The sequence below is a fragment of the Daktulosphaira vitifoliae genome, unplaced genomic scaffold (assembly GCF_025091365.1).
Source record: "Daktulosphaira vitifoliae isolate Bord-2020 unplaced genomic scaffold, ASM2509136v1 Scaffold_1, whole genome shotgun sequence".
In the NCBI taxonomy this organism is placed as follows: domain Eukaryota; kingdom Metazoa; phylum Arthropoda; class Insecta; order Hemiptera; family Phylloxeridae; genus Daktulosphaira; species Daktulosphaira vitifoliae.
The window spans coordinates 27,748,260-27,770,114 of NW_026099572.1; the positions used below are offsets into that span (position 1 = coordinate 27,748,260).

General features: G+C 27.5%; 2 protein-coding genes across 2 annotated transcripts in view; both read right to left on the reverse strand.

Moving 5' to 3' along the window:
- LOC126893611 (uncharacterized) overlaps positions 1 to 2,175 on the reverse strand; it is a 10,942-nt gene extending 8,767 nt beyond the window's left edge. The window contains exons 1-2 of the mRNA XM_050663983.1: positions 1,990 to 2,175; positions 1,291 to 1,383 (exon numbers count right to left, since the gene is read on the reverse strand). Coding sequence (XP_050519940.1) covers positions 1,291 to 1,371 — 81 coding nt within the window. The 5' untranslated portion in view covers positions 1,372 to 1,383; positions 1,990 to 2,175. The remainder of the gene's footprint in view (positions 1 to 1,290; positions 1,384 to 1,989) is intronic.
- A 10,776-nt stretch (positions 2,176 to 12,951) lies between these two features.
- LOC126894477 (uncharacterized) lies at positions 12,952 to 20,268 on the reverse strand. Its single transcript, XM_050665530.1, has 4 exons — positions 20,055 to 20,268; positions 19,363 to 19,540; positions 13,894 to 14,121; positions 12,952 to 13,151 (listed from the first exon to the last, which is right to left on the reverse strand). Exons 1-4 carry the CDS (start codon positions 20,172 to 20,174, stop codon positions 13,129 to 13,131), a joined length of 549 nt encoding a protein of 182 aa, XP_050521487.1. The 5' UTR covers positions 20,175 to 20,268; the 3' UTR covers positions 12,952 to 13,128.
- Between the last annotated feature and the right edge of the window lie 1,587 nt (positions 20,269 to 21,855).

Sequence of the window (21,855 nt, forward strand, 5' to 3'; positions counted from 1 at the left end):
AACTTTTTCAACTTAATTTTTGAAAATGTTCCGGAAATACTGCGTCCTTCAAACATATATAAAATTAAAGCTTATTTTATGTACTACAAAATGAAAAAAAAAAATTTGTCCCGACGACCTATCTTTTATACGCAAATGGCTGCCGTATTCAAAAATATGCTATTTTTGTATTCAAATTATGGGTTTTGTATTTTATTTTAATAGAAGTTGATGTTAATTTTGCAATTATCCATCAATTTTTTAAAATTAAACACTATCTACAGATTTGCATCGAAGCGTTTCTTATGATAGTGATTTTAATCACTGTCAGATTAAATCTATCTGGACCCAACTATGCAATGTCTCCACTATGCCGCAACCCCACTGTGCTACCGTTTTTTTAATAATAATTATGTTAAAAAAATTATATTAAGTATTTTTTTTTTTTGATTTCATATATTTAATCATTTATCTGTTATAAAATAATTAATATATTTATGCCTTATGTTTTATAGAAATGTTAACTTTATATTTTAAAAGACAACCTACATATCTAATTAGTCAGTAATACTGACTAATAAATATAATACTGACTCAGTATATTATAAAACGATCCATCTAAAAAAATTAGTGCTCGATAACAAATTTTACAATTTCCTGACTACATATTAATCTTAACAATACTATTTTTTTATTCACATAAAGTTTTCTATCTAATAATGTAAATGTTAAACTTGAAGTTAAGGTAACAAATTTCACTTTTTTTTATTATAAACTTTCAAAAAATCAACATTAAAATACCGAAAAAAACAGATTAAAAGTGATATTTTGCACTGATTATTTTTAAAATATTAAAAATCAAAAACTGTAATAATTTAATAACAATTTTTGTGTTTTTAATTATTTTTTTATGGTAATAAATAATTTCAAAACAAATGTTAATAATTTCTATGTAACTCATGATGTTTAAATAGATGATACAATTGAAATATTCAGAACTATTTTTCTTATAGTTATATCCTGTAGTTTTTTACCAATTAGTAATAATATCAAAAATTATTGGTGATGCAAAACATATAATTGATTATTTGAAATGAGCACGAAAAATTAAATAATAAAAGTAATTTCTTAAAATTAAAGACTATCTACAAATTTACATCGAAGCGTTTTTTATGATAGTGATTTTAATCACTGTCAGATATCATCTATTTTGGACCCAACTATACCACGTCCCCACTGTGCTGGGTTTTTTTTTTATCACCCCAAAGGTTGGTTTACAACTTCAATGCACCATTCTAACCGGTCACTCGCCTTTTCTTTAAATTCCTTAAAGGTTTTTGTCTCTTGGTGTTCACATGAATAATCTTTGTAAAACTTTATAAAGTTTATCATTTTTATTATAGCCTAAAAAAAAAAATTGTTATGATATAAACAAATTATTTAAGTTAAAACGCTGGTTTATGATCCTTTAAAAAAAATGTAAATATAGACAAAAATATTTTTTGAGAGATATGTGAGATTGTCAGATGCGTTTTTACATGTGTCTTTTAATTACTAGTGTAAAAAATGACTTGACTCGTCTATGATTATAACCATCAATAACAATTGAAGCTTAATATTTTATACTAAGAAATTGGCAACATATAAGTGAAGTTATTTATTTTAATTGAAATATAAATTCAATACTAGAACAAATATCAAGAATAAAAATTGAATTTTTAAAAATTAAGGCTAAATGATCATTTTTTCCAATTTCTTACAATTGTTTTAATGAAAAAATATATATTTTATTTGATCTGAAATAGAAATTTATTTAAAAGCAATAGTTTATAAGATCAAATAAAACATACCTAAGCGTAATTAATTAGTTGTTTAACCTTGCAATAGAAAATTAATAAATTAATGAGATTGATAATTAAGATCAATAAAAAAGCACTCGAATAGTCTAATACTAATATTAGTAATTTTTAACTAGCGTGACGCTCTCAAATAATTATAATATATTTATACCTTTATAGTTGTTTTTTAAGAAGATTTTTTATTTTTGTTGAGCGTAATTCATAATTCAGCAAACTTAATCTTTTGTAATAGTTGAATATACATAGGCGAGTGTGCTGTCCAGAAATGGTGTTTTGATTATTTATGTCATCATTGTCTACACCGAGTTGTTGTCGATTTTCTCTCTATGTCTACATTGTCGCCGCCATATATTTAGCTATAAACTCTATGACGTATGCGAGCCAGTAGTTTTGTATTCGTTTTGTTGTAAGTATACAGGGTGTTCAGTAAGTCAGGAAACGGGTTTCTATTGTTCTCATTGTTTGTAACAATGAGAACAATAGAAACCCGTTTCCTGACTTACTGAACACCCTGTATAGCCGATATGTATAATCCTTGTTCATCTTCTTTTTGAGACTTACTCACATTTATAATTTATTATTTGTTTATATCAGCGCCATTGTGGCATTAGTATTGAGTGTCACTCCTATCCACATTGATGTATAATACATTTAATTGTTATAATTATATATTGTAAAATTCATTCTACATTCATTCATACAGTCCACTCACCTTATTCCTTTTTCTCAATATAGCCTGACTTAAATAAAACAACAAACGTAAACGAACCCGCGTGAATATCACCGGACGTTGTTCATTTAGTAATTTTTAAAGACGTTTTTTTGAATCTCATAAAATTCCAAAAAAAAAAAACATTACATAGGAGTTGTATTATTATTATATCCATATTCTACACAAATTATTCACACATGAAAATAACTGAACTATTGGCTTATATTTAAACTTAGTAATATTTTATAAATATGACAGCAAGCTTAAATTATACATATAGAAATTACTCAAGTAAATTATAATTACAATTGTTATTTTTTAATTATGTGTATTTTAAATTCTAAAACATCTAAAAATATAACTATGGCTAATTGTTATAATACACAAGAAACAGGGACCGGACCTCCTTTGTCTAGAATCCTTGGCCCGATCTGTTTCTGTGAAGTTCTTTGCACAAAGTGAGGGATTAATTATAACTGGCCAATATCCTTAATCCGTCTTAAAGAAAATACCTTGGCAAACTCATTGCCATCCACTGGAGGCTTTGTTATTTCTAAACGTTTAACCTCCAAATAAAAAAACATAAAATAAGAAATTTATAGAGTAAATAAATATTTATGAAAATAAATACTTTTTTTAATACTACACCGTTTTTTAATTATTTTATTAAATTTTCATTCTGCATATTTCCTGACTACATGAAATAAAAAAATTAGCTAATTTATTGAGAAATGTGATTCAATTTATATTAGGAAATCATTGAGATTAACAGGATTATTTCTTCAAACTTGGTTACTAATCAGATAATGTATTTTATTTATAAACCCTCTTAATGTATGAAAACTAAGACTAAGAGTGTATTTTAAAAACTGATGCTTTGTATTGGATTAAGCAATGATTTATTTAGAGTACTCAATAATTAATTAGTAGATAAAACCATTTACCTTTAAAATTTTTTGCTTATGATCTCAGCCCATTTTTGTAATCTTAGATAATCACCACCCCCTTTATGCATAAAATTTAATGAAGGAGGCATTGGCGGAGGCCGTGGTATGAATGAAAAAGGCGGCGGTGGTGGAATAATTACTGTAACAATTGTTTTCTTAAATAATATCTAGATTAAATTAAACTGAATAGATTACTTATAATATTTTATTTAAAAGTAATGAAATAAAAATTATAATTTAAACAAGATTTTCCACTAAAAGAAAAATGTCACACATACTGTTACATACGAAACGTACATATGAGAATATTGTACTCGTAAAATTTAAAAAAAAGTTTAAAAATGTCAAACACTTTTGAAGTCCACAATGTTTAAAATAATTTAATATTAAACAGTATACAAATAATAAAACAAAACTTTAAGTACTTTACATAAAATTTTAAAATATAAAAAAAAAAAATGTTTTTAAAATGCATTTTTTAATTATCAAACTAATAATTAAATTTACGAAGGATTATTTAAAATTTCAACAAATAAAAATATGTTTAATAAATTAAACAAAGGAATAAAATTGAATAGTTTAAAATTAAATAATTTTTGTAATGTCTGTTTAAAACCGTCGTTACAATTAATGCACAATTAAAACACTATTTTATAAAACCTCAATTAATAAAAATAAATTAAATTAAAACTATATTAAAAATATTATTAATTTAAAAAACTAGAAAATATTAAACTCAAAAGCCACAAAATATTACTGAAAAATCGTGGAAACGTATTTCTGAAACAATATTACCATTATTAACGCTTAACACATATTGATACCTAGACTAGAAAAAACTCCCTTATATACCCCTAGTGACGTCATCACTAAGTAATATTATCACATTTTGCCGGTTTCACAAGTTTAATAATGAATTTTAAAATGGACCAAGATCCCAATTAATTAAATTGTTTTTATTTTTAAACATTTCTATTACCTCTCTAATAATAAGTTCTTTGTAATTAATTACGATTTTAATTAGTTATATGGTTAAACATGTTATTAAAAATATGTTAGTAATATTAAATCAAAAACATAAATTAAATTGAGTGGGTTTTAAAAAAGATAATTTTTGTGATATCTGTAGTTACTACATAAAAATTACACAATTATAACACTATTCAAATAGTTTATTTTAATTTTTAATAATATCACTGTAATTTACAAGCCAAAAAAATAACTATAACATAATTAATTAAATTTTTTAGCTTCGATGCGAAGCGGAGAAGGTATTAATTTTACTATGATGTGTTTATTTTTTTTTTTGCTGTTGCCACTTTTTCTCAGCTCTCACTGGACCGATTTCTTTCAAAAATACGTCAAAAGATCACAAACCGTATCTAGTTGAAGACATTACCCTTAAAAATTGAAAAAAATTCCCTCGTTCCCCGTAAATGGGGGAAATATCCAAAAAAATTACAAATTTAAAAATCACTAATTTTCAAAATTTTTTCACTTTTTTTTCTTAAAACTTCCATAACTTTTTGAAAAATCAACAAATCTACATACTTTTTTTTTATACTAAAACCTTAGATATTTACCTTTCACTTGATATCATTTTTTTGAAAATCTATCACTTAACCTGCTCATTGGGGGAGATTTAAAATAGCAACTTTTTTACAAAAATTAACTTTTTCAACTTAATTTTTGAAAATGTTCCGGAAATACTGCGTCCTTTAAACATATATCAAATTAAAGCTTATTTTATGTACTATAAAATGAAAAAAAAAAATTTGTCCCGACACTTTTTCTTCTACGTTTAAACGGCTGATGTAGTTAAAAAAACACTATTTTTGTGTTAAAATTTACGATTTTCGATTTTAAATTTTCAACTTAAAAATGCTTTAACTTTTTGAAAAATGTATATATCAGCACAAATTTTTTTTTATAAATACATTATAAGTACATATTTCATTTGACATACTTTTTATTAAAATTGGACAATTTCCCCTTATATAGGGGGCGTTCAAAACTTAAAATATTGTAAAAAACATAGATCTTTTTNTTAAACTTGAAATATTGTAAAAAACATAGATCTTTTTCAACTTAATTTTTGAAAATGTTCCGGAAATACTGCGTCCCTTTAAACATATATCAAATTAAAGCTTATTTTATGTACTATAAAATGAAAAAAAAAAATTTGCCCCGACACCTTATCTTCTATGTGCAAATGGCTGTCGAAATTATAAAAAAAATGTAATATTTGCGATAAAAATCACCTTTTATAACGATGTTTTTTGTACTTAAAACTGCCATAACTTTTTCAAATATTAACTAATCAAAATAATATTTCTTTATATTGAAACCTTAGGTAATTTTCTTTCATTTGATATCATTTTTTTTTGAAAATCTAACACTTATTCTGCTCACAGGGGGGATTTAAAATAGCAACTTTTTTACAAAAATTAACTTTTTCAACTTAATTTTTGAAAATGTTCCGGAAATACTGCGTCCTTTAAACATATATCAAATTAAACCTTATTTTATGTAATATAAAATGAAAAAAAAAAATTTGTCCCGACACTTTTTCTTCTACGTTTAAACGGCTGATGTAGTTAAAAAAACACTATTTTTGTGTTAAAATTTACGATTTTCGATTTTAAATTTTCAACTTAAAAATGCTTTAACTTTTTGAAAAATGTATATATCAGCACAAATTTTTTTTTATAAATACATTATAAGTACATATTTCATTTGACATACTTTTTATTAAAATTGGACAATTTCCCCTTATATAGGGGGCGTTTTAAACTTGAAATATTGTAAAAAACATAGATCTTTTTCAACTTTATTTTTGAAAATGTTCCGGAAATACTGCGTCCCTTTAAACATATATCAAATTAAAGCTTATTTTATGTACTATAAAATGAAAAAAAAAATTTGTCCCGACGACCTATCTTCTATGCGAAAATGGCTACCATATTCAAAAATATGCTATTTTAACAATTTTTTTTTTAATTAAACACTATCTACAGATTTGCATCGAAGCGTTTTTTATGATAGTGATTTTAATCACTGTCAGATATCATCTATGCCACGACCCCACTGTGCCGCCACCTCACTGTGCTGGGTTTTTTTTTTTTTTTTTGTAACATTCATTTTAAATTCTTCCGCAATAAACCGTTATAGAGAAAACTGTTTTCACCAAGAACCATATTTATAAAATGAAACAATTCTATATGTAAAATTTCAATCATGTACTAATAGTCTTGAGAAATGTGAATATTTCAAATATTGCTGGTAAATTATGTCAATCAAAATACATTTTATTCATTTTAATAATAGGTAACTTAGAGAATAAACATTTAAAAAATATTATACACAAATTCGGAAAAATCCCTATGTTAAAAATACTCAAATCGTATTTTTATGAGTGACTGTTTAACTGAAATAAGTTTTACTTATAGACGGTAAACACACTGGTAGATATTTCTTTTATATTTATGTTGTTTCAACGATGTAATATTGTACCATCAAGATATTAGCAATTTAAAAGAAGTGACAAATAATATATATTGATTACTATTATAAGAATGGTTTCATTAATCTTCAGATTAAATTATTTAAAACTTTTTTTTTTTGAGATACTTCTAAAAAACTTTATAATACAATATATATTATGTTATTTATTAATATAAGTTTACTTTTAAGTTTTCCCCGTGGCCTGCCCAGCCATCGGACGCATCCCCAAGGTTGCGAAAGGGGAACGTCCTGTAGATATGCAAGATAGTCGTAAAATAAGCTGTCACCAATTTATTGGTTCGGACGAATAAGCAGTTGCGGATAAGGACAATGTCGGTTGACTCGGTCAACCACCGACATTTTGGAGGACCTGGACTATTAACCCGCGCTGTAGATGATGAAGCACTTAACTAAGTGATTTTTGATACAGTGCGGTGATCGAACAAAAAAACAATGGATTTGTATGGAATATGAAGAAACGATTTCAATAAAACCTTATAGGAGGTATAAAATGTAGTTAAAATATTTATCATGAAAAGTTTAAAATTCCATGATACTCTCCTAATGGGAGGGACCGGACTTCATGGGCCCAGATCGTTTGGCGAAACTACTTACCGGACATTGGAAACAGAACAAGTTGGATTTTTGGATGACACATTGAATAAACTGCACGTAGATGGTTCAATGAAAAATTATAAAACAACACTGACTACTCAAACTACAGAAATGTTTTTCTCATCGAAAACTTTTAAGAATAAATTGAACTTTAGTATTAGTCATAGTGATAGAGATTGTTATATAGTTAATAATTATAATGGTAAAATAAGCGATAATTTTGTTAGTTGCTCTAGTTATAAAAGTACAAATAGATTTAGTTATAATAGTAGAAAAAGAAAAACACAACAATTTTACCCTTCAAATAGATAAAAAATTAGTAGTCAGGCCACCTCAGAACCATCACACACCGATCTAAATTAATGACTTGAGAAATGATGACTTTGAAGGAAATAATAATAAAATATTTAATACATTAATTATCGAAAATAAAAATATAACAACCTACCAAAAATATAACAAAATATATAACAAACACTAAAATAACAGTTAACTGAGTATTTTTTATGATTATTGCAACTTTGTCGTGAATAACAAAATTGATATGCATATTGAATTTTGATTTTTAATCATAGCAATCGACAAAAATCCGGAAAAAATTAGAATGGCAATGCACAATGCAAAAATATACTGAGTTGAGAAACGTATTGAATTTATAGTAGGCCATTTTTATTAATTGGCTGATTAACTTAAAGCGAATGTTGTTGTCATGGCACCCCTTTGGGGCAGGCCTAATTATTTACAAAAGGAGAAATACACTTTAAAAGACATGTGTCCAAGAGCAGGAACATAACAACTTCAACGTTTTTGAATTGGCCCGAAAAGTTGCCCCAAATGTTGTTATTCACTTGCCAAGAAATATTTACCTTTCAGAAGTATGTTCGTTGACACAACATGTTTTTTATTAACTGAATTTTTAATTTTTATTTATTAGTGCCACTCTTTAGCCAAGACTTTCAATGACATTTTACAAGTTGAAAAAAGTTTTATAAATAATAAATTAGATTCAATTTCGGTTTTTTTGGAGATTTTGATTAATATTTGATACGATTCCAACTACATTTTTTTAAGTATTATTTATTTTAATGTTTATTTTGTATTTAAGTATAAGTTCTCAACTATATTTAAGTTTTTTGAACCTCTTTTATCTTATTTTTATTTTCCTATTATAGTGTTATCTTTTTTAGTCATTATGGTTTTTTTTATTTAATCGTGAAAAGAGGACGCAATAATACATTACATTTTTCAGTGCTATAAAAATGGATTGTATACCTATATTTTTTAATTGTGTCCTATTCGACTATACCGAAATAAAATAAAATAGCGAAACATTGCGCGATACATACGAAGGCTATTTATCTAATAACAGTATGCTCGAGCAATGTATATTAATATTTGATTATACTATTTACATGTAGAAGACAAGTCGTTGGAATAATTTTTTTTAACTAATAGTCTATAACAAAAGCTTAACTTTAAAGGAGTATTTTTGAAACATTTTCAAAAATGAATTTGAAAATTTTAAATTTTCATGTAAAAGTTACTATTTTGACTCTCCTTCTTTGGACAAGTAAAGTGTCCAATTTACAAAAAATTATATCTATTAAAAAGAAAATACATAAGATATTTATTAAAAAAAAAACGGTACCACAATGTAGTCGTGGCATTTTTGAGATAAGTATAATTTATGAAATTACTATAGTGATTAAGAGGTCTAATGGGAAATAGCATATGTTTTGGCGCACGGGACCCAACGTGCCAACGTGATTTACTTGTAATTTTCTCGTTGGTGGTATCTGATTTCTGGTACAAGACAGCCATAATAACTGTTCTGTCTATCATTGACTTAGCCAAGAACCATCTTGGACTACTTAACATGTGAAAACGGTCCACCACCCTCCATGGAGGATGTGGACTCTCTAAAAATAAATTATGTTGATAGCTCATAAATACGAATTTTTACAAATTTATTTATTATTATTATTAGCATATGGCTCCGGCTAGCTCAAAATAAATAATAAATGAATAACATTAATATAGAACTACAATAATAATAAAAAAAAAAAAAAAATTAATTAAAACTATTAGTACTAATTAAATTGTTTAATTACAACTAGTCGAAAATTTAAATTAAGTTTGGTAACAATAATTTGGTAACTCATGGTTTCATTGTTTTAATTGGCGTTTCCTTGGTCACAGACGCACGCCTACGTTTTTCATCCAGTCGATGGCCTCCTAGCTGGCTATGTGGATTTCCTCAATACCTCTTGAAAACTTCATTAATGGACATTCTTCGACTATGTGTCTGATGGTTTGCTTATGTCCGCAACTACATAAAAGTGAATCCACCATACCCCACTTGTGTAATAGATAATTGCATTTTCCCTGGTTAGTTCTTATACGATTTAGGGTGGTCCATAAGGCACGTGGTAAATTGAAACCTGGTACTCTTACCGTCGGATCTCCGTCTAGTGATGAATTTCGTACCTCAGACTCTAACCATATTCTTTTCCATTCAGCCTGTAAATCATTATCGTTTGTGTTTACTTCCCAAACAGGGCTTCTGGATTTTAGCCTTTTATTTGGGTGATGTTCTATGTCATTATAGATAGGCAGGTTAACGTTCCTTTTAATTTTACTAACCATATTTTGTGTAGCTATTTGTCTACGGATTTCCGGAGGTCCAATGTTTGAGAGAACAGGAAGCCATTGCGTTGGAGTGCTTCTTACTGTACCTGTGACTGTTCTCATTACTGTATTTAGCTGAACGTCAATTTTTTTGCAGTGGCACTTCTTGTCTATACGGGAGCACAATATTCAGTTACACTGTATACTAAGGATAGAGCTGAGGTTCTCAGAGTGCCTGCGCTGCATCCCCAGGTAGTCCCAGCTAGTTTGGATATGATGTTGTTTCGTTATTTTATTTTGTTTTTTGTTATTTCTAAGTGTTGTCTAAAAGTAAGCGTCCTATCAAGTTTGATCCTGAGGTACATAGGACATTCTTCATTTGCAATATTGACTTCACCAATTCTTAGTTTAAGTTCTCTTTTTACCTCACGATTATTCAGGTGAAAGGCCACTGCTGTTGTTTTATTAGCATTTAAGTTCAGATGCCAATTTTTGAAATAATTTTGTATTACGTCTAGATCTTTGTTCAGGATTTCTTCTAGTTGTTCAAAGGCCTTTCCTTGGGCTACTAGACCTATGTCATCTGCAAAGGTGAATTTCCTGAATTTGGTTACCTCAATGTCGGCGATGTATATATTAAACAAAGTTCTTGAGCGTAGCTTTGAGATTACTTGATAACAATGACATTACTAAACAGAGGAGACCACGAGAAGGTACAGCACCGCCTCCCCCAAAAAAATTTATTTAAATCATAATTATAATATTGGGATGCGGTATATACAAGAATTGAAATCCATAAGACGTCTGTCCAAATATTGTCCCTATCTCCTTAATAAAATTTTAATTACTATAAAGAGACACAGGCAATCGTGTACCTCAGTTACTATTGAGACATTATAATATAATGTTGATATGGAGAAAAAGAAGTTTGAAGTTTAACTCTCTCTTAAAATTACTTATACCATCTGCTAGAAAGCAGCACTGTACAGCAGTGGCGGATCCAGAGGGGGGCGCAGGGGGTGCGCGCCCCCTCCTCAGCTACTGACTTACTGATTAAATTAAAATACCTTTAATAAGGACTTGGTATATAAAAATCTAAAGATAAAAATAATAAGTGCATGCGAATTGTGTAGGAATACTCATTGCTTTATCGAAATAACATCAATAATGGAATATATATATATGTACTGACATACTGTATTATAACTCTATATTGAAGCAATCGTGTTATTTATTTACTTAAGACACGCTACATATATTTTTATTTTAAATTTTAACGATTGCTTAAAACATGGTTTAGGTCCAAAATGAGTGAAGATAGATTAACAGGTCTTGCTTTATTGTATATTCACAAAAATATTAATATTCATAATATCAAAAATATCATTGATAAATTTGCTAATGACAAAAAAAGAAAATTAGATTTTATTCTTTAATTATTTTAATAGTATTTGTTACAAACTTAGGTGTTAAGTTATAATATTGTAAGAAATGTATATTTTGTTTTTATTTATTAAATAGCTTTTCATTTCAAATAAAGTTCTTCATATGCAATTAATTTTGATTAACGAGTTTATTTTTATAAACCTATGTCCTCAAAGTCATCAAAAAACATATACTATAGTAATTAAAAAAATTATTATGCAGCAAATATTAAACGAATTTTTCAAATTGAAATGTAATAATCATGTAATAAAAACATGTAATGTAATAAACGCAAAATAATTAATCTTAAAAGAAAAAAATGTATCTAATGACGCCCCACCCTGGAATAAATTCTGGATCCGCCCCTGCTGTACAGTGATGCACTTGTATCCTCTTTTTTTTTTTTTTCTACGACCGGCATTATTGTGGGCCGCCCTGGAACTACCGTTAGGTATTACTTCAGGGCGGCCCACGCCGTCTTTAAAACTCACACCACCACGTTGTGAATCAGCCCGAAATTAATCAAGAGCTGATTCACAACGTGGTGTGGCCTCTGCCGTTCAATGCGAGGGGGGCAAAAATAACTCACAACACATAACATTAAACACAAAATACCTAAGGCGCCGGCCTAAACCAGCGCCTTAGGTCCTCCTGTACCGGTCGGCGCGGCTGCCTCTGTCTCAGGCGTTCAGCTTCCTCCTTCTTTTTCAAGATGGATTCGGCGAACGCCTGGACGAGCCTCCACGCCTCCCTGCTTCCCAACATCAGGTCCACCAGGGACCCGACTCGGAGCGTGGACCCTAGACGGGACTCCAAAGAGTCCCGTTCCTGGGCCCACGCCTATGCACTTGTATCCCTTTGCCACAACAATATTTGACTCCATAACAACTAGTTAGTGCACTTGACTCCATTTTTAAAAAAATTGCGCTTGTACCCCTTGGCTTCTAGACTCCTTATATAATAAAGTTAAACTAATGTTTTATGTCAACAAAAAGGCAAACTTATATTTTAGATATTCAGTAATTATAAATTATATGTAATGTACAATACGTCTGACCTGAATCCTAGTACAGATGGTTAGTAGGTTAGTGAAACGGAGTTAGTTGGCAATGATGACAATTGGTGATAGACGACGAATCGTTGAATAAGAAAGAACATAGTTATAAATGTCCTTACAAAAATATACTACAAATTTTAAAAAATAGTGTTAATGACTTACATTTTATGTGCAAATGGCTGACATATTAAAAAAAAACTAATTTTTGAAAAAACGCAGAGATCATAATGAGTTGTATGTCTTTATTATAATAACAAAATTTATTTTTATTCTTAATGACAAAACTTTAACATAGACATGTTATTAATTTTATTAATATTTTATTAAAGAAATCAAATTTTTTTCATTTATTTAATTATTATTCAAAACATTCTACATTCATTTATCATAATAAATACATTCTTATATCAAAATTTTGATGATATCTGAAACATGAAGAATATAAAACATTTTGGTTTTTTTTAAGTAATAAGATTACCTAACTATAATCCACTCATTTTAACAAGCACAATTTGTAGTAATTTAAGCATTTTTTAATTTAAAATTATTGTCCTTGGAAATTATACCTATAATTTATCTCCTATAAAAGATCAACTACCAAAATACCCAGCACAGTGGGGATGTGGCATAGTCAAGTATAATGATATCTATGAGCATTATCTATATAGCATTCAGTATCCATTTTCACCGTGATCACAAAATAAAGTCCGAAATTTATTTTTCCATAATAAAATACATTTTTTCAATTTTTGAGGGTAATGTCTTAGACTAGATACGATTTGTGCTCTTTTGACGTATCGTTGAAAGAAATCGATTCGGTGAGAGCTGAGAAAAAGTGGTAACAAAAAAAAAACACATCAAAGTAAAATTAATTCGCATCGAAGCTAAAAAAGAAAAAATAACGTTCTATTTTTGGTAAAAATGACCATTGTTTCTATTATTACTAAGCTCTTCCATAATTGTTTTCTAATAGTGCGTAAAATATATATATATATATATATATATTAGTATGCACAATGAATAAAGCAGTAACTCAAAAAATTCGACTTTGAAATTATGAGATATTTTACTCTTCTTATAGTTACTTTCCACAAAATATCAAAAATAAGGTTTGCAAAATTAAATTACTTAGAAATTTTGTAAAAAAAAAAGGTATATAATATTTACCATTTAAATTCAATCGTTTGGTATTGTCTAATATACTAGTTATATTATTTGCATTCTTAGAAATCGCATCTATATTCCATTTTGTTAAGATATCTCGAAATTCACTTACTGATATTGTGTCACCATTTTGTAATTTATTAAAACTCACTTCTAGGTGGTTTATAATGTTTTTTTTTGCTGTTACGTATAACGCTATTTTAAAAAATTGAACAAAATTTAATATTTCATCTGAAAAACAAATTCATGTACTTTAATAATTAAAGTAATAAATTATTTACAAGAAAAATTTGTTTCTTTTTTATTTTAAAATATCTTTATTTTAAAGGGCTTGCCATAGCAATGAGTACATCAATTTTTATAAAATTTACATGAAACTAACTTACATTAAATATAAATTTAAACTTATTTTGATTATTTTACCTCCTCAAAGTTAAGAACAGTGACTTTGAATTTTTGAACTAGATTAAATAGTTCTTTTTATCTACTTATTCATGTAGTACTTGTGGCTATATTGTATATTATACAATCATATACGCTCAGGGTACGAAGTCAAAACCCGCCAGCCAAAAGAACTATTTTTGCATTTTTTTCTTAATTCTTTTTTGAGGTTGAAAAAAAAATTGAAAATGAATAATAATAAATAATATTCAATCAAAATATTCAACGAATATCAAGAACCCTATCAATGTAATCTCCCTTTGTGAGAAGGAATTTCTTATTCATTTTAATATATTTTACTATATTGTTTTTGTGCCTGGCATCCATTTTTTTCAGCTCTCACTTGATTAATTTTAATAACCAATACGTCAAAAAGAACACGATTTTAATCATGTTGAACTTATAATCACCAAATATTGGAAAAATATCCTTTTATTCCAGCAATTTAGACAAATATCTCAAAATTATACTATTATAAAGATGGCCACTTCAAAAAAAATGTTTAAATTAAATATCTTTCAGTCCGGCTTATACCTTCATTGCGATAAGTCTTGCTTTTATTACGTTCTCGTAGTTTCCGTATTTTTATTGTTATTCTTAGTTTCGTGTTAGTTCAATACACTTATTTTTAACACAATCACTTAAGTGAGTTTAACCCATTACTTAACTGCATGCCAAATTCGCCGGGTGGATCGGCCCGTCCACCTAATAATGGTGCGGGTCCCATAAAAGTTACTCTACACAAAAACCGTATAAATTCTGACGAATGGTCAACTGTTGGATCAAAACGTAAGTCTAAAAAACAATCTACTAGTCCGATTTCTCCTAATCGGCAGTACTTGTTAGATAACCAACCACAATTATTACCATCTAACACACATTTTCAATGTGGTAGCCAAGAGTCCGCCGACAATAGCGTTGCTAGTACTGCTTATCTTAATGACACTATTTCTACGTCTAATAACGCTTCAAATATTATGGATTTCGATAATAGCGTGAATAATACCAACGACCTTGCTAATCAAAATAATGTAATACAAAATAATAACATTGTTATTGATAATGCCATTTCAACGTTAAATTTGTCTACTTCAAATATAAATGCTCGCAGCTTAAACATAGACCCTAATCTCAAAAACTTTTCGAGTAACTATAATGGGTCTCCAGTAATTCTCATTGAGTCAATTACTAATAACCAAAAAACATTGGAAAATTACACCCTTTAAAAATTGGAAAGCTTTTTCATAAAAAATTTTGTGGTATAAAACAAATAATTCCAATCGGCTCTAGAGTCAAAATTATTTTTGATTCTATAAAATCAGCTAACTTATGCCTTAATTCTCATTTACTAAATGAAATGAATTTAAAAGCCTCAATTCCTTCGACTTTAATTTATTCACACGGTATTATCCGTTTGGATACCTCTTTTACGGAATGGAATTTTGGGAAGGTTTGAATCTTCAGTTTCCATATGTGGCTTTCGCAGAATTTCATCACGACATGACACTAGCTCTCCTACTCAGACAAACTTAGTTGAACTCAAGTTTCTTTCATCTAAATTACCGGAAAAAATTTCAATTTATAAAGTATTATTTTTAGTTACACCTAGTATCCGCTCCCCTGTTATTTGCCAAAATTGTCTTCGATACGGTCACACTAAAAAATTTTGCAGAAATAAGGCGCGGTGTGCGTTTTGTGGTCTCAATGACCATTCTTTCAACAACTGTCCCAAACAAGACAAATCATCCCCTGTTTGCCTTCATTGTAAAGGTCCACATGAAGCAACGGATCGCTCATGTCCAGAATGGGCGCATCAAAAAGAAATTAAAAAAGTTATGGCTACCGAAAACATCTCTTACAATGACGCATCTTTCATTTTAAAAAATAATATTGTTAACAAGACGAAAACTTTTTCAAACTGTGTTTCAGAAAATGTTTGTATTACTAATAGTACCAGTGCTCCTGTTCCTTTGGACTCCTTTCCAAGTTTGATAAGCATATCTTCTAAAAAAGATAAACCTAAAAACTATGAACATCATAATAAAAACAACTCTCTTCCTGTCCATACTTTTCTCCCGCTTTAAATAACAATAACGTTTGGCCCTCACCTAATGGTTCTTTCCTCGATTATATGTCTAGTAATTCATTTGCTCAGCCTGCTGAAAAATCGTGGATTACTTCTCTAGCTAGTCAACTCTCCTCTGCTGTTTCGAATATTTCCCCTTCATTACTATCAACCCCATCCTCCCTTAACCATCTAATTGAGTCTCACATTCTTAACTTTTTTTTTTCATCACATAATAACAGTTTATAATAATAAAAATGATAATAGTAATTTTTTTTTCTCTTTCTCTTTCTTTTTTTCTTTTCTTTTTATTTTCTCCTATTCTTTTTTAATACATAATTACCTAGTTGTATTTAAGTTTTTGTTTGAGGATTACGCCAAACATCGCGTCGTCGACACCAGAGAAAGTGCCGCGATATTATGCGAAGATTATTATTACCGTGTTTATTTTTTCGATTTGTTTTATTTTTGTTAAAATAATCTGTTGTCGCTCATTTAATAAACGGCCCACGGGTCTCTACCCTCAAAACCAGTGTCGACCACATTTTTGCAACGTAAGTCGTGTCACTCTAATTCCGCTGGTTTCTCGTTCTTTATTCCTAGTCATAATATTAAATTCTCAGATATTCTCCCTTCACAATCTTTTTCTTTTACTAATGAGTGTTATGCCATTTCTTCGGCCCTTGAGCTTATTCAATCCTTCAATATTTCTAATGTTTTAATAATTACTGACTCTTTATCAGTCCTTTCTTCTCTCTCTTCTAATTCATTCAAAAAATCCAGATCTTTTCTTATTATTAAAATAAAATCGTTAATTTATAATCTTTTCTTAGCTAATACAAAAATCGAATTTTTATGGTGTCCTAGTCATGTGGGTATTTTTGGTAATGAGGAGGCTGACCATTTAGCCAAACTTACCAAATTCATTACCCGTCGTCCAACCCTCAATATTCCATCATCCGACTTCGTTTCATCCCTTAATAAGACGATATTTCTAGCATAGCAAGAATATTGGTCTTCTCCTTTCTCTCACATCGTAGCTTGGCACAAATCAATTTCACCAACTATTCCAAATCATCCTTGGTTCCATAAACTTCCTCTCTCCCGGTTCCTTATATTATCTTTTTCTCGACTAAGACTTGGTCATAATCGCCTTCCTTTTCATGCGTACAAAATGTGCCTTAACAATTCTCCTTTTTGCCCCAAACATGACGATGAAGTTCTCTACGATTTTCCTCATATAATTTTTGACTGCTGTGCATTTGAAAGTAATCGTTCTATTTTATTTAATAATTTATCTCATCTTAATATCTCTCCTATTAATTGTTACACTATTCTTAACTCAACTTCTCTCGATGTAATATCTTTAGTTATTTCTTTCATTCATTCAGCTGGTTTTTTTATTTAACGATGTTTACTGTAATTTTATTGTAATTTTGTTGATGTAAGATCAATTGTACTATTTTTTTTATTATTATTATTATTGTTATTTTTTTTTTTATTTTCTCATTTTATTTAATTGTTAAGCTATAATAATAATTTGTATTGAAAGCTAATAAAAAAAAAAAAAAAATATCTTCAAATTATTAGGAGTATAATATTTGTTTTTATATTGAATTACATAATATAATCATAACACTACAATGAAATATTTTTTAATGATCATATACTTCTGTTGATGAAGCGGGATTATTAATCGTTAATAAATAGAACGCTCACTTAAATTTATTTGTAAGATATTTTTTAATTTGTTTGATTAATGTAATAAATATGAAACTTAACAAACTATAAATATAATTTACAAAATATTTGCTCCGTAATTTTATTTATAATTAACTTAAATGACAATATTTAAATACAAGTATGACTTATATTAGAGCGCGTCGCTGTTGGTTCAACGGTGGAACGTACACTGACTAGATTTATAATAAAAGATACATTGCTGACCAGCTAAACAAAGATAAAATACAATATTATAGTGTGACTCGCGCTAACAACTTCACTAAACCAAATTTTTCAATTTGTTTTCCGTACAATGTTTCAATTCAAAATCTGCTTTTTAACTTATTTTTTTGATCCTTTAAAGTTGATTTTTATAAAAGTTTATTATTTAGAATTGTTGAATTTTTAAACACTATTTTAGTTCAACTTGTTCAATTTTTCTTAAATTCTACTCTACAAAATAGCTATCTTAGATTTTTTTTTTTACATTTTATTTAAAATTTAAAAATAAATAATATTTTTAATAAATTGTAAAAAAATTAATTATTGAGATAAAGCTATTGACCTAACGTATAACTATTATTTAAAAAAAAATCAACTAAAAATATTAACTGTATCAAAAGTTATTTAAGTTGTCAATGAGTTGTCTAATGAGGGTGTTCAGTAAGTGACTTACTGAACACCCTGTATATATTCTAATTACTATTAAAAATATACATTAACACGCTTTTATCTCATTAAGAGATTTAGAGTGTATTCATTTCGATTACAAAGGATGATTCCCGTATCGTCATTTTTCGTCACTATCACAATGTTCCGGGAGTGGGTAATTTACGCGCCTGCTGCTTTCCTTGGATGTGGTAGCCGTTTCTCAGACTCCTTCCCCGGAATTGAACCCTGATTTCCCGTTACCCGTTACCCGTTACAACCATGATATTGATAGTAACTACTATCATAACATGAAACTAAAAAGTGAAAAATAAATATAGTTTAAAAAAACTATATTTATTTAACATATTATGTTATATAAGGTATTATTATAAAATGTCTGTGTGATAAAAACCCTTAAGAAATAAAAATAAGAAAATTGAAAGACAAGATTACTAGATCAAAAATTAATAAAGTTTGAACTTTTAAAATATCTGTTCTTTTTCGGCCATTCTAGACTTATTTCTTAATGAAACTCTATAAGTTATAAGTTATAATGATATTAATAAGTTATCATGATTATAAAGATTTATTACCATCGTTTTTAAGTGTTTTTAAAATACGTTCATAATCTTCCTGACTTGGTTCAGCACCTACATTTTGCCACATATCCTCATTTTTTCTTTCAACAAAGCTATTATCATTTTCCCCATTTTGAAAAATTTGAAATATGTTATAAATTTTTTCACGTTCTGCAGTTGTTACTACTGCCAACTAAAAAATTACATATTTTAATAATAATATTAACAGCATATTCTATTAAATTAATAAAACATAGACCTATACTATATTTTTCTAATTTTTTTTAGCAAATATAAAGGGTATAAATTGAACAATTGAAAGTATTGATCTGTGAAAATGTCCATATAATATTAATTTCTACCAAATTTTACAAATTAAATTCACAAAATAATGATCTAACATTGCATTTTTAGGTCTATATAATGTAGTATAAATATTTTATTACTAAAATCCTCCAATATTTGCAGGTTTTCCTTTAATTAAAAAAAAAATTTAATAAAGATTTGGTTTAATTAAAATAATATTTCAGAAAAATATAATTTTTGATAAACTAGTAACTTTTGTAATTGTGTGATTTAAAAAATAATGATTCTATTTTTAATTTTAATTTTAAAATATTCTTTAAAAGTATTTATAACACATTCTCTACATATTTTTAATAAGGCGAATATTATGTTAATTATTATAAAAATTTATGTAACATTACCCATGGATATTTCTCATCCCATTTAAGTTGTTGGGGAACAGGATCGTTTCCTTTTGATATGACAAAGTCAGGTACAAAATTACAAAACATACTCATTCCTATAAAAATATTTATATACATTTTACCAAAGAAAATTAAATTGAAAAATAAGATTTTTTCTGTATCGTTTGTGAGTTAAAACTGATATTGATTTTTTTTATCTGTAATATCAATTTTTTTTATTTTTATAAGAGTAATAAAGTAAATATATTTACAGTGTTCTACTAATTTATTACTATAAGTATGAGTATAAAACATAAAATTAAATAAATAAGAAATATTTTTATATCTATTTTAATATAATTCTAAGCTCTAAGCTATTAATCATAACCCCCTTAATTGCCATCTCCCTCAATTGATACTGACAAGTGTATCCTCACTTCTATTTTTATACATAATACACTTTGAAGTAAAATTTTGTGTTCGAATTTTTACCTAAAAATAATATATTATTATAGAATAATGTAAAATTTTATTGCTTGATGAAGACTATGTATACATATGTAATATAAATAAATGATTTTTTTTAACTAAAATCAATACAAATGTATTATTCAATACTCTATTTCTTCCCTTAAAAGTTCAATTTATTATTATTTGCTTTATTTCCTAAAAAAATGATAAAATACTACTTTAACATAATTTAATACTCTTTTTAATGTTATAAAAATATATACAAAAAGTGTTGATTACAATAATGTATAACATTATGTTATACATTATTCATTGTTATAATTATTATGAAAATTAAACAAAATTATTTAATTGTTCCAATGTAAAATTATTTTTCTATAAAAGTACTTGATGATAACTATTATTGAAACAAATAGTATAATAAAATATTTATAGTTTTACACTCATGAGTATTTTACAAAGTTTTTGTTTCTGCTAGATTATCAAAATTAATATATATTTATATAATATTAAATTAATGAACAATCCATTTCTTTAATATGAATTATTGAAAATTCAGCTTGCCAATCTGAGATCTTAATTATGTTAACTGGCCAGAATTTTTACTCAGAAACATTTTTAGCTTCGATGTATAGCTGAGATGTTATTAGTTTTACGATGATGTCTTTATTTAACTTCGATGCGAAGCTAAATACTTTTTAGTTGTACTATGTGTTTTTTAGCTTCGAAGCGAAGCTGAGAAGGTATTGGTTTTACTAAGATGTGTTTATTTTCTTTTTTTTTTTTGTGTCTGTTACCACTTTTTCTCAGCTCTCACCGAACCGATTTCTTTCAATGATACGTCAAAAGATCACAAATCGTATCTAGTCGAAGACATTACCCTTAAAAATTGAAAAAAATTCCCTCGTTCCCCGTAAAAGGGGGAAACCTCCAAAAAAATTACAAATTTAAAAATCGCTAATTTTCGAAATTTTTTCAATTTTTTTTACTTAAAAGTGCCATAACTTTTTCAAAAATGAACATATCAATATAAATATTTTTTATATAGATGCATAATATCATTACCTTTCATTTGGTATATTTTTTTTATAAATTTAACCCTTAACCTGCCCACAAGGGGGGATTTAAAATGACAACTTTTTCACAAAAAATTAATTTAAAAAAAAATAATTGTCTTGCCGATTTTTGTATGAAAAATCGACTGTTAATATAATATTTCGAAATTTTTACAAAAAAAATGATTTTAGTTTAATTAATTACTTAAAACGTACGTTATTAATGAAAAAGAATAATATTTCGATGATTTATTAACGATAAGAAAATGATCACTGAAGCTAAAATTTCAGTT